The sequence below is a fragment of the Nelumbo nucifera genome, chromosome 2 (genome assembly GCF_055504915.1).
Source record: "Nelumbo nucifera cultivar China Antique chromosome 2, China Antique-T2T, whole genome shotgun sequence".
Taxonomy (NCBI): Eukaryota; Viridiplantae; Streptophyta; class Magnoliopsida; order Proteales; family Nelumbonaceae; genus Nelumbo; species Nelumbo nucifera.
Window position 1 is genome coordinate 1020062 of NC_142650.1, and position 17413 is coordinate 1037474.

The 17413-nt window shown below is 37.0% G+C and overlaps 2 protein-coding genes across 5 annotated transcripts in view; both read right to left on the reverse strand.

Moving 5' to 3' along the window:
- LOC104588392 (Protein kinase superfamily protein) overlaps window positions 1–2060 on the reverse strand; it is a 51631-nt gene extending 49571 nt beyond the window's left edge. The window contains exons 1-3 of one of the 2 annotated variants that reach the window (XM_088897527.1): window positions 1701–2060; window positions 707–824; window positions 349–491 (exon numbers count right to left, since the gene is read on the reverse strand). In XM_088897527.1, the coding sequence (XP_088753653.1) occupies window positions 349–491; window positions 707–824; window positions 1701–1769 (330 nt within the window). In that variant the 5' untranslated portion in view covers window positions 1770–2060. The remainder of the gene's footprint in view (window positions 1–348; window positions 492–706; window positions 825–1700) is intronic. The other variant, XM_088897528.1, reaches the window with a different exon arrangement.
- An 8270-nt stretch (window positions 2061–10330) lies between these two features.
- The window catches only part of LOC104594460 (Nucleic acid-binding, OB-fold-like protein), a 29393-nt gene continuing 22310 nt past the window's right edge, over window positions 10331–17413 (reverse strand). For all 3 annotated transcript variants that reach the window (XM_088898986.1, XM_010254734.3, XM_010254735.3), the window contains 3 exons: window positions 13904–13979; window positions 11521–11647; window positions 10331–10801 (listed from right to left, as the gene is read on the reverse strand). In XM_088898986.1, coding sequence (XP_088755112.1) covers window positions 10615–10801; window positions 11521–11647; window positions 13904–13979 — 390 coding nt within the window. In that variant the 3' untranslated portion in view covers window positions 10331–10614. The remainder of the gene's footprint in view (window positions 10802–11520; window positions 11648–13903; window positions 13980–17413) is intronic.

The window sequence follows — 17413 nt, forward strand, 5'->3', positions numbered from 1 at the left end:
AATATCAAAAGCCCAGTTATTAAAGTTTTTTCACCAACACTGTAACACACATCAATGCACAAATTGAAACCACAATATAGTATAATGAAAGTTGATAACTATACCATTTCCTTGGAAGTCATGCATAAACTTTAATGATGTCAAACACCAATTGATGAAAAAACATTACAAGGTTTTCAGAAAATGGAAAGAAGATATTCCCTGCTTGCTCTTTTTCAGATAACTAGCATATAACAACATATCAACATCCTCTATTATATCTCCTCTATTTAAAGACCAGGCTTATAAACCAAATACAATGTTATCACAAATATGTGATCAGAACAAAGAAAACCAAATAGAAGTTACCTTTGACACATCTACCAACCACTCTCTACCAACCCCAATAACAGCTTGAATACCTTGAGCTAGCCTATAAGCTCCACGTGGCCCTGTGTTTATTGATGTCTGGACTATGTCTTCCACCAATTTGGGTAAATCATCAATACGGCCTGAATAGAAACAGGGAATTTAAAAACTTCAATAATACACCTAAATAAATATATAGTAAGTAATATTACTACAATAAACTCTCTTATTGTGCTTGCGTGTATCAATCAAGCCAAGGTACCTGTTTCCCAATCAAGTCATTGACTCATTGTAAAACTTGTATAGAAGTTAATGGGACTTTTCAAACAAGATTAAGATGAAAGTAAAACGAGGCTACCTTGAAGACGAGAAGAAAAATCCTGTGCCTGTGCATATCGAGCAAACAATGCTAAGCGATTTGAGCGGACACGAAGCTTCCTTGATCGGATAGAGGTACTTATACTTATACAGGGCAACTGTAACCAATGGGATCAAATAATTCTGTTTTTCAGAGGGGAGAAAAAGGAGTGCTTAAAAAAGTAAGAAAATAGGTAAGTAAAGAAAAATATAGTGACGGAAGCACCATAGACTTAAGACTCCGATGGTCCTAGCCAACCATCCAGTCCACTAAAGGTGGATAACTTTTAATTTGTGATCAAATGGTCAAGATTCCTAAATATGCAGGATTCTTGGAATATTGGTCATCAAATGAAAGGCCCAGAAGGATGAGTTGGTAGGACACCTTAGTGATAGTAGATGCTGACCACCACAACCATACATTTCCGCGAATTCTTAAGAGCATGATTCTTATGTATGTATTTATTTTAAAATTAAAGAGAAATTGTTTCTAAATGCATCAAAACTAATGGAACGGACTTGCCATAGAAAGTGAATCTACAATAAACCAGAACTCAAAAGGGGTTGACGTAAAACACCATGAACAATAGAAGCAAGCTTAAATATATCTGCTTTTAGGAGACATGCAACGATCAGGAACCAAAGTTTCTCGAATAAAAATGAAAACGTTTTCAGCGAGAAGCGGAAAAGCACAGGGAATTCACCTTTGGACAGAAAAGAAGCTCCCAATAAATATAAAATAAAACAATGATCTGGGCAGGAAAAGAAAACTGAAGTACTTTTTTTTTATAATTAAAAACTAAAGTACGTGAAACAACAGAATTACATCTCCAGATAGAAATCAACCCTATAAGGCTTCTAACAAAACAACACAACTAAGGAATAACAGCTCTTATAAATCGCGCATTTGGATGCCGAAAGAAAGGTTCTAGTATAAGAGGGAAAAAAGAAACAATTAAGATAGGACTCTAGCTTAGGAGTCAGCAAATGGATACCTTAGGCTTAGAGTGGTGAAGGAGAGGTAATCGTGCATAGGTTGCGCCTCTGAACGCTGAAACCGCCATTAATTTGAGATACCTTTACTTGCCTTGGCTCTTAGTAGCTGTTTCTCCTGCCCCGCAAGCGCCGGAACCCCGGAAGAGTTTTATTTCCCTCATTTATTTTCTTGATCTTTTCTTTTTTATAACTGCGTGAAAGAGAAGAAGCCAAGTGGCACTCTTTGCAGCAAAAAAATCCCAAAAAAAAAAGGAGGTGGCACTCGTCTCGTATTCAGGTGCTCAGACTACCTGTTTTGGGACTTGGGAGGGCTGAGCTGAAGATTGCCTTATTGGTTCGGCTGTTGTTTTGCAAAAGCTACATTGGTTCAGACGTTCAGTTATATAAATAAATACTAGCGAGGCCCCGTGCAATGCACGGGAAACCCGATATCCAATAAGAAAATAGGAGGGACTAAAATATTAAAATGTATATGTTACAGTAGTTTACCAAAATTAATTTGTAAATTAATAATTTTTGGTTATTAATTTTTAGTTAGCTTTATAAAATTAAATATTGGTTAATTAGTAATTTTCTGTAAATTAAATTTATAGTTTATTGTCAATTATATTAATTCATTAATTTAGTGTGTTAAATTTTTACTGCTAACAGAAAATTAATGGTTACTATTTTTTTTTGCAAATTAATACAGGATATTTAATATTTAATAAGGTTAGAGATTTGGGATAAATTGGCTTGCACCTAGGTTGAGGGGCTTATGGGTTTGGGGGATGTGTAGTCCCACGGACCCAAAGAATAAATAAATAATGTAAACATTTATAGTTAATTTATTGTCAAATTTATAATTTCACTATTAATTTGTTGTGAAATTACTGTTAATTGAATTTAAATATATACTCGTGTTTTTCTGTTAATAATTATTGTTGCTTTCTATTAATTGATGTTAAATTTATTTTTAACAGAATTAGTTAAGGGTCCATTTGATTCCTAGTTGATATTGGAATCAGAATCCCACAAAATCAGAATCAAAATAGTCTATTCCTATAGTTTGCTTGATTCAGATGGGAATCAAAATCAGAATTGGAATCAACTGAAATGGGATCTCATTACCAAGGGAGGGGTAGGAAATGGAAAATTCCTCATATGGGAGAATGTCATTCCACCATAAATGAGAATGGGATTCTGATTCTACCCAACCAAACAACTGGGACATTCCAATTCCAAAGCCCTATTTTCCACGAACTTGACACTAACCATAGACTAATAGACTATTTTTTTAACCATGAACTTTAAACCATTTTTCACCAGTTTCAACTTGAAACTAACTGATGAGGGGTAATTTGGCCCTCCAATGACATCACACCATGTCTCACTTCTAAACCGTTGCATAACACCTCGACGTCATGTAGATAATGACTTGCCTTTACCAAGATGATAGAGTCTACCCCGGACACACCTCGCACACCTTGAGAGTGTTTTGACGCCACCCCGGTAGGGCTGACCTATAGGCACCTCGGCAAGATCAAGCCAACAATCTCAGGACCAAGCTAGAGACCTTAGCACGAGGGGTGACCTCCCATTGAGGTCCCACCAACCTGACTAAGGTCAAGTTGGCAACTTGCGTGATGTAGCGACCAACCTCCGCTACATGTGACTTATCGTCTTTGAATTCTCTTGGATCACATTACCTTGCTGATGGAGCTGGCTCCCATGCCGCCTGCTTTGGAAGTAACTGGATAAGCTTTATCACTTTATTTAAAAACCATTTGCGAATGTGAAACCACCTAACGTGGCAAGCCAATAAGCTGCATCCTCATAGAGATCTCAAACGTGCTACATAAAGCTCAAGACTATTTGCGTCTATATAAATGTAGCCCCTTCAACTAGAGAAGGTGTGCATGCGATTTAGCTCTCAAAAGTCTCTAACTCTCTCAAAACACTCTTCGCTAACTTAAGCATCGGAGTGCCCACCCCGAGTACTCTGACTATCTTCTTGCAGCTCGGCCATCTGACCTCATTAAACAAGCATCTGAACCATCCTCAATAGGGAGCACCAAAATCGCACATCATCACTAACCATAGACTATTTTCAATTAAACAGGAAGTTTTTATTTTTTATCCTTTTCTTCTACTCATTTTCTCTCTTATTCTTAAACCATTGTTTGAGAAATCAATATCCATTTTCTCACAACATGATTCCTATGTTGGAATAACAAAGACTAACAATCCCATTAAGCAATGTACCTGGAAGTCGAAAACAATAAGATTAAGTTCAAAACCATTCAATACGTGGGTTGAGATTTAGCAAATACTAATAGTAACAAACAGCCCAAAAGATAGGAAGAAGAAGAATACTAATAGAGACTAACAGACCCATTGAATAGCGTACCTGAGAGTAGAAAATTGAGAGGTTGAACTCAAAACTGCTTGTGTCTGGGTTGAGATTTCAAAAGAGACTTGAAAGCAGGGACTTCAACGAATACTACTCATTTCTTGGGTTTATTTGTGGAAGGAGAAGTAATGGTTTAAGATTTGGTTGAAGCATCAATACAGTATGGAAAAAAGATTTGGAAGTGAGGGCTTCAACAAAAACTACTCACCTGCTCACTAATGGCATTTAGATTCTGATTTCCCGTGTATGCATGTTGGAAAAGATTTTCATGGATGAGAACCTTGGAAGGACAAGTTACTAATTGAACAAAAAATCTCTAGTGGGGAAGAAATAGGATAGAAACCTTCCAAAAGACATATGCAATCTAGCAGAGGGTCGATTTTTTTATGGCCAGCTTCCATAGATTACTTAGTGAATGGGTGGAAATGGGAGCAAGGAGAGACAAGTGATTTTCTCTCATGAAAGGGAAAATGGGATGAGAAAGTCTTGTTGGCGTGGCCTAGGGAGAAGGATGGAAAGGGAACAAGGAGGAAGAAGGAGAAGCCTTGGTTGGGATAAGGGAGAAAGAAGAGGCCATCTTTGTTTTAATATATAGTAATACATAATCTAGACAAGAAAGAAGTCAAAGAAGTAAGTTATTCAAAGAGATTGGCTGATCAACAGAAAATCTAGTTCTATGGATATTTCACCAAACATATAGCTTATATGTTGTTCATGTGGGTAGCCAAAACCATTGGATTTCAGTCCTCAACTTTTGCTAATTATTAGGGTTAATCCTCAGTCTTGAGATCTTTTGAGAAGATTATAAGGGGAGAGGAAAGTCTAGTTAAAATGTCAAGAGTCTTACTGGAGATAGAATTCTAGGTAGCTCTGGCTTAGAGAGGGGGATAGGAACACTACTTTCTTCCATCATTATGCATCAGGTAGGAGGAAAAATAACAGAATTAATTGGCTAAAAGATGAGGAAGGAAACTGAACAAATGATATCACCAGAAAATTTTCCATACTATTGTTGATTATTTCAAAGACCTGTATTGTTCACAGGACTGTCAGAATTTGGAGTCCCTTTTTGAGTTATTTAATCTAGTTATCTCTGAGGAAGAGAATGCTAGTTTTATTTTTGCCCCTTAAAAATAGGAAATTCTGAAGGTTCTTTTTTCAATAGGAAGACAGTGCGTGATCGGAAGTGGCCCGTGCAGGCAGAACTATGGGCTATTGTTCGTGCTTTACAAACTGATGTAGATATGAATCTCTTTGTTGTGGTTATCAAGTCGAATTCTTTACAAAGCATTTTATCTTTGAATGGACATTTTTTCTTCTCTTCCTTGGTCTTCTTTTTCTTTTTTAATATAAACCAGAGATCTAAAAAGGAGCTACACACAATGGGGGGTAGCCCATCCCCAAATGTCAACACAAGAAAGACACTTTAAAAAGAAAGGGAAATAAGAAATAGAATTAAGATTTGAATGAGTGCAATTAGCAAGCCAATCAGCAACTCGGTTCCCTTCCCGGAATGTGTGTCTGTACTCCATCACGCTGTCCATCCTCTCGACCAAAGACTTGCAACCTTCGATGATCCTTCTCAGTCTTTGTAGAGGGTCCACCTGGTTCTTTAGACAGTCAATAACAAGTTTTGAATCGCCTTCAATGCTAATGGATTTTCCATTGAAATTGAGAGCGAGATTGTGAGCTTCCCAAGCCATCTACGCTTCAGCAAGATTGATAGTTGAGGTTCCTATACCATAGGCTTTGAAATCCAAAATCTGGCCAAGGTGGTTTCTGGCCACACAAGCAATGGTGCATCTGTTGTTTATGCAAAAAACATCAAAGTTTATTTTGATTCCATCCACTTTTGGCTTAATCCACTTGATAGGGATGACCATATTTCTTGGAACCATCATTGAATCACTATCATAAATTGCATTGGCTTCCAAAAAAAAGCTTTTAGCTCCATCAATGATAATTGGAGGAGGAATTTCCTTGTTATTGAAAGTTATGTTATTTCGATTCTTCCAAATTTGCCACAACAAGATAGCAATTTTTTCTTTTGCAAAAGGAATCTTTGGATGATGAGAAATATCATCCAGAGATGCCCACCATTCCAGCACCGAATTGCAATTCCCTTGAGGAGTCGGAATAGTATCCTTCGTTATGATCCAAAATTGTTTAGTAAATTGGCATTTTAAAAAGATATGAGCAGAATCTTCCTCTTCACCACAAAAATCACAACAACCGTCAACATCAACACCTCTTATCCTAAGAAGCTATCTTGGAAGGGAGTTTATTATTAAGAAAGATATATAAAAAAATCTTGATTTTGGGGGCCACTTTCAGATTCCAAACTTTGTTAATTTCCTTTCACCCTAGTAGGGATACCATGCATCCAACAGGCCTCATTATATGCCGATTTGACAGAGAAGTCACCTTTTGGGTTAGGTCTCCAAATTTTACTATCCTCCAATTCATCCGATGGAATAAAAATATTTTTAATATTTTCCCATGCACTTAATGGTACAAGGTTCTTAATCAAGTCTTCATCCCAAGTTTTAGTCTCGTGATTAATGACATCACAAAATCGGAGGTCAATGTTACTAATATCAGCTTCATTATCCAAGTTGATAAGGGGAACTTCATCAGACCACTTATCCAACCAAAAATTTGTTTCATTACCCTTGCCAATAATCATTCCTAACCCTCTCTTAAGTAAATTACGGGTCTCAAGGATGCCTTTCCAAGCCCATGAGTGATTCTTATTTGGCTTAGTCTCCTAAAAGTCTTTTCTCTGGAGATATTTGCTACTTACAACTTGAACCCATAAGTTATATTTTCATTCAGAACTTTCCAACTTAACTTGGCTAGGCAAGTTTCATTCATCTAGGCTAAATTCTTCAGGCCCAACCCACCCCACCATTTAGAAGTGCAGACTCTGTCCCAGTTGATGAGATGGAGGGGTTTCCTATCTTTACTGTTAGCCCATAAAAAATCTCTTTGCTTCTATCAAGGTCTCGAATGACTCTCCTTGGGACCTTAAATGATCGCATAATATATTGTGGAATCATGTTACAGGAAGCCTTAATGAGAGTGATTATACCAGCAAGGGAGAGAGAGTTCCTTTTTCATCCTACCAGTTTACTCTCCATCTTTTCTCTCAAAATTTTGAAGGTGTTCTTATTATATTTGTTGCTAAATACAGGAACACCTAAGTAGTTTTTGTTCTTTGCCTGTAAAGAGATTTTGATAATTTTTTCCATGATTTTCCTACATCTTGGGTGGATGTTCTTTGAAAACAGTAAGGTTAACTTGGAAAAATTAGGGGCTTGCCCTAAGGCTTTGGCAAAATTGGACAAGATGTTATTGATTGTACAACAAGCCTGTATGTCAGTCTTGACAAAAATAATGCAATCATCAGCAAATTGAAGAATAGGTATAGAAGGCCCAACTCTAGACACCCAACAACCAATAGGACTCCCAAGGCCAAAAGCTTCCTTCAAGAGGTTAAGCGTGAGCGCCTCCGCACAAATGACAAAGACTTAGGGGGAGAGGGGGTTCCCTTGTCTAATCCCTCTAGAAGGGGTAATATCTCGAGTAGGGACACCATTTACCAAAATCCCATACATTACCATCCTAATACACTCCATAACCCAGTTCACCCATGTATTGTGAAAGTCAAATCGTCTAAGCACTTTATCAATAAAGTCCTAATCAAATTTATCATAAAGCTTTCTCCATATCAATCTTACAGGCCATAAGCCCCTTCTTACCCTTTTTCTTCTTCATAGTATGCATGATTTCATGGGCTATGAGAACTTTATCTGTGATTTGCCTAGTAGGAATGAAAGCACTTTGAAAAGGGGAGACAATGTCATTAAGGAAAGGTTTGATTCTATTCACTAAAATTTTTGAGATAATTTTATAAATGATGTTGCACATACAAGCTTATAGGCCTATAACTATTAGCCATTTCTGGGTTGGCAGTTTTAGGAATAAGTGTGATAAACATTTTGTTGATAATTTTATTCATCTTCCAAGAGTGGAAGAATGCTTTTACCACACTACATATGGAATTTCCAATTATGTTCCAATATTTTTTAAAAAATAGTGCATTAAGTCCATCCGGGCCCGAAGCCTTGAGGTCCTTCACAGCAAAAATTGTGTCTCTGATTTCTTCATCTGTTACTTTTCTAATAATGGATAAATTCTGCTCATTTGTTACGGAGGAATTTATTGCCTCAATAAATTAATTCATCAGCATCAACTAGACCATCAGTTTTAAATCTCTGCTCAAAATTATCACTTAGATATTCAGCTATATCATTTTGGTCACATACCCAGTCACCCTCATTATTTTTTATTCTAGAAATTCTATTCCTATTCTTTCTTTTTGTGGTCGTAGTATGAAAAAAGTTGTTACTCCCGTCTCCAAGTTTGATCCAATTAATTCCGGCTTTTTGGGCCCAATATGTCTCCTCTTTAATAAGTACAGAGTTGAGGTGTCTTTGGAGAGCCGACTCCAAATTTAAAAGGGAAATGTTTTGATCATCATTTACTATTCTTGCCTAAACATCCCCTAACTGTAGATATTATCTCTTCTTTGTTGTCTCAGTTTAGTTTTGTTTCTTTTGCCATGTATATAAAAAACTTTAACTCCTTTCCTCATACTTTGGCCTATAAAGCTAAATCTTTTATCAGGAAGTGTGGCTGTCTCCTACCCCTTTTTGAACTTTGTTTGTTCTCTTTAATAGAAGTGTTTTGTTATTAAAAAACAAGGAGAAGTGTTTGTTCTCTTTCTCCTACCTCCTCGTGTCTATATTTCTCTCTCTCTCCTCTCCCTCTTACACGTGCAAATACACCACTCAACTAGTGGCTTTCAAAATAAACTTGCCATTAGTTACAAGTGTTCGGTAGCATTCAACTTATCTCTCTATTCTGAAACATTTGCTTTTTAGAGATTGTATGGCCATCCGGCTAAACATCAAATACATCTTTAAGTTCTGAAATTCTTTGGTTGACCTTGTCACTGAATAGATTCAGTGACGAATATTTGTATAAACTAGATATTACAATATTGTAATAAATAATATTATTATATGTGAATAACATTTACTTTTAACATTATACAACATATATTATATTTATATAATAATATTATATTATTAATATTATTGTTATTAGTTTAATATATTTTATATAATATAATAGTATTATATGTATAATATTAAAGAATATGAAAAAGACCATTACCCAATTGTTCCCAGCTATTTGGGATATTGGGAGTAATGTACCAAATACAATCCTAATCTTTGATATCTACTCAATACTCACACAAAAGTCTTGTTTGCTTTTCGGTAAGTTACTTACCAGGGTAAATGCAATTACCTGGGCAAGTTTTTCCTGGAAAACACTTACCCGGGTAAGTGCATTTATTCATGTTCTTTTATTTCCTAGGTAAATAAGATAATGACCATTTTAGTCATAAAAATACATTATTAAAAGGGATATTTTTATCCCATTCAAGTGTTAACAACTTCCCCCCTACATGGGAAAGTTATTTACCCACCTAAGAGATAGGTTTCCCTAATCCCCGCATAAATCTGAAAAATGAATATAGGATTCTTGGTCAATGAAAACCAAAATCCCATTGACCAACCTCCCCCCCCCCCCTCAAAATCCAAAAAAAGAACACCCACAAAGTAGTTTCATGTCTGCATTTTCAACTTGAGAACCCAAGATTTTACCATTATACCAAATAATGGTTCGACTATGATATCAAAACTATATCATATCCAAAATTTTTTTCCCAAATAGGTGACCACACACCACCCATTCTATACGATATGAGAATGAGATGTGACCACACAACCCCACTTTCTATTTGCATGAATGCCACCTTTATAAACCTGGATCCCACTTCATGACCTCAGCTCACATGAAACTGAGAGGCTGAGGTGTTTCTGTATCCCATATCATCAATAGTGATCCAACGTGCTAGTATAACCCCATAATAAAATATTAACATGTTGAATGGCTACCATTGATAGGCGTGTGGCTGACGTGGATTGAGATAAAGATACGTCACCAATCCAAACTCTTGGAGGATCTCTAGTCCCAACTCCCAAGTCCTAACAATTGTTTTGTGTGTGTAATATACATTTGAGTGCCCATAGGGCGGTCATATGACAGGCTTGGGGCGGATTCTCCTCTCACAATAAATAAGCTGAGTTTTAACCGCTCATCACATCCCAAACAGATGGTTCAAATTAATTACGCATAATGATAAAAATCTTTCACATAACTATAATTTTTGCTGTAGGGTTGTTTTTGTTAGAAAATATAAAATCATACATAGGACGCCTTAAGTGGAGAACTCATATGTAGAGTCTTCATGTTACTCCTGCACCTCGTTAAATACCCAAATTTGACGAGTTCATATTGTTAAATGGATTGAATTCAGATTGCCTTAACTGGATCAAATGTGACTTCGGAGAAATGGATACCATTTGCAGCCTTGTCCATCCAATGGTTTAAGACTCTATATCTGAACATGATTCGGAATCTGAACAGAAATTGGGTCTGCTTCTGTTTAGATTTGCCTCTAGTGGAGGGAGACCATCGTCATCGCTTGAATTCCACTCCTCTTCAGGTTGAGATGCAGGTCTCTGCAGGTGGGAACATGAATCATCCTTGTTGGTTGTTTTAAAGATTTCTGGCCTGCATCAAGTATTAGAAGCTAGCACATTGAGTAAATACATTGAGAAAGAAAATCAAAATGATAAAACTTCGTGCCAAAATAGGAAACAAAATATGATATGCAGTAGTTAAAGGTATATTTTCAGCATGCTCATGCATGTTCAGCCAATTTGCTCTCCAATAATCTGATTTGCAAATTGGGTTGCTTAAATTTTTTTTATAATGGGTTGTTTCAATTTTGAACCGTTAGAAAAGTCAATTCATACAAATTTGGTATAAAACATAACGAAATAATTTGGGTGTTTATTGAATATGTTATTTGTTAAAAAGAAACAGAAAAAGTATTTAAATGACACTTTTCTTTAGATCCATTCCCTATTGTCTTTTCCTCCTCTCTTCATAATAGATCTCATTTGTTTTTCCTTTTTCTTCTCCTTGAGTTCTGTACATTGAAACCCATTCCTCTCCGCCATCAATTTTTTCCTCTCTTTTTTTATAAGTTTTCCCTTTTCATTTTCTATGGTCAGATTTTTGCTATTTGTACTGTATAATCATAAAAAGCCTTGATTTATTGTAACTGAACATTTTATTTTTCATTTGACAAGAAGAGATTATAGACTACAAAGAAAAGGTATCTCATGTGTGTGGGCATGTGTGAAAAGAACATGTTGGTTCAATTGCAAATTTCACATATCTATACTGTAGTAGCACATCAGGTAAATTTTGATTATAAGGCGCACCAAATAGTAGATTTCTGAAGTGTGCGAACTTGCTCATAAAAGAGCACTTGTGAAACCATGCATGCCACCTTGCTACCTGATTCAAGAGCCTTCTCTCTCCCACTTTCATCTACCACAACGAAGCTTCCTGTGTAGTGAAAGCATAACCAAACAGTAAGTATCTCTATCAGACATACTTATGATTTTGACATTTTAATGATTCTTCAGGACCACCTCTATGCGGGGTTAATTTGAAAGAATGGAACAGCTAAGGTACACAATGAATGCCATTTTTTCTATAAAATGTTATCAAGTAACAACCAAGCTTCCAGGGACCTTTTTCTTAAGGTCTATAAAGTTATAAATAAAGCAAAACGGACTATTTTAATTAATTTTACTTTTTCTATATGTAGTTGTGAATCCTTTTCCATTCACCTTGCTGAGTCAAAACTCTCAGATACATGCCAGGTTCTGATTCCATGTCCATGTCCATGCAATAACTAACTAAATGTAGGCTTACACTTTGAAACTACAAATCCTAATGATGAAAAAAAGAAAATGTTGTTCATGGAGTTGCTGCAGGGTAGATGGCATGGACAGGTGTTTTTGGAGTTGTATGGCCAGAGTAACCAATCAGATTGAAATGTAATTCTATAAGATATCTGTAAGTTCAGCAACTGCATGGAGTGTCAGGCAATCAAGAAGCAAGACAACCATAAGATAATTTAATTGGCTGATAAGGAGTATGCAGGTTTCTATTCAGTAGTTGGGGAGATCAGCAAATGCTTTGGCTGATGTGTTAGCAAAGCAAGGGGCAAATTGGGAAGAATTGTTCTGGGCTCAGCTGTGATTTCTGTGGATACCAAAAAGGTTATGGGTTGAAGAACCAATAAATGACCTAATGAGCCATAATTTAATAGAGGATAATGTCCATTATACAGGAATGATCAAACAGGGATCACAGCTAATCCCAAATGGGGGGAATAAGGCTTTCTTGGGCTGAGATTTTTGCATCAAACCTAGCACAGTGTTCCTCCCCAAATAGCTTGTCCTAACCCAACTGGCCTGAAAACATTATTTCCAATATTATTAAAAAATACCTGTACAATTAATAACAATAAAAACATTCTGGAACACTCAACTGGTAGGAAAACGTAAACAGAAAGAAAAAATATCATAAAACTAATGCTGAACGGAGACAGGAAAAGAAATTGCTCAAGACAATAACATTGCACTATGATATGAACAATCATCTAATGAGAATGGTCACCCAAAAGACTTCTATGTTGCAATGAAGCTGTTCTTGTATGGAGAGTCGGTGAGAAGAACAGATCCTCTATGATCAACTAAGATTATTTTTGAAGGAAACGGTCATAAACTGGTCAAACATAAAGTCAAGAGATGTGAAACAGAAATGTGCTAAACAAAGATACCCAAGGAAAAAAATTAAGATAAAAATAGTTCTTGAAATACACCCCCCCCCCCCGCGTGGACATGATTTGCACCCTTCCATATGCATCCGCATCCTTATCATTCTTGTCTTATAGTTGGGGTTAATCCCCCAGTACAGTCCATATATTGTTTTTCTGGGTATAATGTTTGGACAAGACAGGGCTGGCCCTTGAGAGTTTTAAGGGGATGCATGGGTACTAACTTCTCTTGAACTACAATCAATCAACAAATGTATGGTCAATTACAGATCCAAAAACACCAAAATATAATCCAAGCAAAAGTTCGAGTGAAGAATAGTATAATGAAAGAGACCATGGCCTTATGGAGAGAGAGAGAGAGAGGAAATTTTGCAAATAAAAAACTTGGGAACAACTTTTTAGTTTTTGTTTTGCCATGACCCAGAAATAGCTCTTTTTGGAATATAAATGCCCTTGCATCATTATAAAGCACTGTTTGGATCTGCATAAATGTGTATGGTCAATTACAGATCCAAAAACACCAAAATATAATCCAAGCAAAAGTTCGAGTGAAGAATGGTATAATGAAAGAGACCATGGCCTTATGGAGAGAGAGAGAGAGAGAGGAAATTTTGCAAATAAAAAACTGGGAACAACTTTTTAGTTTTTGTTTTGTCATGACCCAGAAATAGCTCTTTTTGGAATATGAATGCCCTTGCGTCATTATAAAGCACTGTTTGGATCTGCACAAATGCGTATGGTCAGTTACAGATCCAAAAACACCAAAATATAATCCAAGCAAAAGTTCAAGTGAAGAATAGTATAATGAAAGAGACCATGGCCTTATTCATCAAAAAAAAAAAGAAAGAGACCATGGCCTTATGGAGAGAGAGAGAGAGGAAATTTTGCAAATAAAAAACTTGGGAGCAAAAAAAAAACAAGTTTTATCCACATCAAATGCCAAGGCTTAGGCGCAAGAATCACATGGCACAAACCTTGTTTTATCCACATGCTCTTCTGAAATTTGGCTGGAAACAGTGCCAATGATTTCTCCCCTCCCGCATCCATTACCTTCAGCAATAGAAAAACATTGAAACAATGAACAAAGGAAATAAAAAGGATATCAAAAGGTAAACCACAATGAACATGCAGTAGAAACATAAACTGCTTTGTTGGATTTTGTTACCTAGAAGGTAAACCTTAGTCTTCAGTGTTTTTTTTTTTTTTTACTTTTTTTTTCTTTTTGATCAGCAAGTTGTGATCTTTAATGTCAATAAGAGAAAAAAGTCAAAGGACTAGAGTAACACCTTTCTCCAATTTCTCAATTACCTCTCTCAACCAGTAAGGACAATATGTCAGATTTGGTTATCATTTTCCAATCCCAATAATGTAGCTCTATCTAGCCTATCCCCATTCACCACCAATTGCCATTATTAATCAGAGCTTGTCATCTCAAGTATCCAAATGAAAAATTAAAATTAAGAATTCTTTTTAAATTTGAGCAATGAAATTTAACATTCTGAGTATTGACCAAGTCCTGTAAAAGGCTTCTAGCAATTCAATGAATATCCAAAGGAATTTGGAATACATTATCATTTAAAACTTTAGTTCAAAACAATCACAGGTGAAATCTTACCACTTGACCATCTAATGAGATTTTAAGATGCATTTTTTTTTAATCCTTTTCTTTGTTTGCTTCTCCATGGTACCTAGCACAATTTGGAAAATTTTGATCTAGTGCTTTTAAGGAAGTTTATAATACGAACTCAACATGTCAAAAGATCCACCAAGAAACACATCTTGGCTGTGTGTGGTTAAACATACTTGTGCTGAAGAAACCTTAGAATTTAATGCAACAGACCAAAAAAACAACTCTCCATCACATATATCAGCCATTTGGAACAAGGACAACAAGGAGGCCTGATTCAACAAGGAAATCATGACCGAAACCCACTCAAAAATAAACAGAACCAAGATTATCAACCAGACTCCAGCAAAATAGTCAAATCTAGGCATAGAAGATTCCTTATAAGAAAATCCATAGATCAAATCTGGATGGGAGAAACGCAGTAGAATATAAGCAAGGTAGGAGTCAGGACTTAAATTAGCCATATAAAATCTTTGAAAAAGGTGAGAAAGGGCAGGCTTTTGAGTTAACTACAGTAACTTTCAGTCCAACAAAATTCTAATTGATCTCACAATTAACATCAAAACAGAAAAAAAAAAATGTGAGAATGGAGGTTAGAGTCTGACTGGTGAGTTCCTGTTTCTCCTCTTTATATAATAGCCTTCACATTTGGTTAATTTTGTTACAACTACCTACAACCAACAGGTATTGAACTTCCTTACATGGACCTTTGGTGTACACCTTCTTGATGGGCCTGACTTAAATGGGCTTTTGTCTTGCTCAGCATCCTTACCAATTCCATCTCCCATGAGAGCAACCTTGTCCCCAAGGTTCAGATGACTGAACTGGCGCAAGATAGTGTGGTAGTCCTCCCATGTGGCTGTTGGACAGTTTTGTATGCCCTTAGCTTCAATCCGATTTGATGTACTTTTGTTATTTAGTGGAAATAAATAAAGTGCATGTTTGATTCATGTTGTTTGGTACAATTCTGTGTAAGACCCTAAAACTGGACACTTATAGAGACTCGTGTTAGTTTTAAATGTTCACAGCCATTGGATAAGTCTGGGGAGATTTATCCTGCCAAGGCTGATACTAATGTGCCACCAAGTGTTGGGATGGTCTGTCTCGGCCACCAGAGTGAGACCCAAGGCACATGCAGTATGGGATTACTCGAATCCTTGAACTGAACCAGATTTCCAGTATTGCCCTGGACCTTGGAGATAGATGGGCAAAACTGGAAAGTTACACCCGACCCCTAGACTCGATTATGACACTTCACTAGGTGTCGGATCGGGCTGTCTTTGATATGTCAATCAGTGAGATCCTTAGATGGGGATCAAAACCTGGGTATGTTGGAACAGTCTGAGAATTCATCTGAGTGGGTGATCATAGTGACAGGATCAGCCCCTTTGTCGGACAAAGGGTAATGATCGGAAATGCACTCTCTCTGATGGAAACCAAACTGCCGGCAGTTGATTTCAATCGTTGGAATTTTGTTTTGCAAAATTAATATATATATATATATATATATATGTACGGTTTCGAAATGTTTGCAAATGGTTTTAATTCCCGGGATCCATGTGAGTGGAGAGTGTGGCACTGTTCCTTGCAGCCGAGGGAGAGGTCCTCTCTTGTCGGGCAGTGCTTGATCATTAAGGGCTGAGAGGTTAAGTGTAAGACCATTTAGGATAGTACCTGATGGGCTAATCTTGCACCTGCCCACAGTCCCTGGGTTTTTATAAGATGGCTTGGCCCAGGGACCACTTAATGTAAGTGTTGGGCCCATAGGGTCCATGTGATGGGCTCAGGGGTTCACTGAGTTTTTCAGTGAATTCGGTTGGGCCTTGTAATAAAGGCTAGGCCGAACCCATGTGGCTGGTGTGTAGATCAATGCTTGGGTCCCACGCCATACAAAGAAGCCCAACTGGGCAGCAGATTGGAGACTAGTTAAACACTGAACACTTAATGGGCCAAAAGCCCATTTCGAGCTGGGCTGATATGATCACCCATCTATGGGGCGAATCTGAGATTAATGTTAGTAAAAGGATAGGGCCTTTGACCTTATCCACTCTGGGAGACCAAATTCAAAACAGATTTGAATCTGGTAACCTCCTGATAAGATCAGGAGTAAGCTAACTTAATCTGCAGATAGGATTAAGATAATCCCATATCCAAATACTGATTTGGATTGGGATAATTCCAAAAAATAAGAGGTTTCTTAATCAAGAAGAAAAGAGGACAAACCCTAAGAGAAATATCAGATTTCGAACCAAGGGTTTGGTGTGCAAGAAATTATCCTGCAAACAGAGATTAGATCTCATACAGACTCCAGAGAGAAGAGAAGCAGTTCAGCCATCTTCGTCCCAGGAGTTCTCCTCCAGCCGCCGCCATTTCCTCTTGCAAGATTTGATCTTTGCAGCAATAGGAAGTCAAGAAATCAGTTCTTGACATCAGTCTTGCGAAAAAGACTGAGAAAGATTCAGTGTTTAGAGTTTCCAGAGGATTCTTGCGAAGAATCCAGTGTGTAAGACGCACCCTGCTGGTTCCGTTCCACCCACAGCTGTGTCATCTTCAGCAAGAGCGGATCTTGGTTTCTTCTTTGGGCGTGAACACCAACTTTGGGAGATACTGCTTCTCCGAATCAGGTATATTCCTCCCTTTTGCTTTTTGGTTCAGATCTGGTTCGATTATGGTTCAAGTAGGATCCTTGAATATAGTATTCTAAATTTAGGGAATATGATTCCCAGTTGGAAGAAGGTAGGAAAATTTTTGAAATTCGCCCACCCATTCCGCAACCTTATTGACGTCCATTAGATGGATCCTACCATTCTTTCAGTGGCATCTTCCATTGGGAGATGCTTCCAAATGACCACGGATT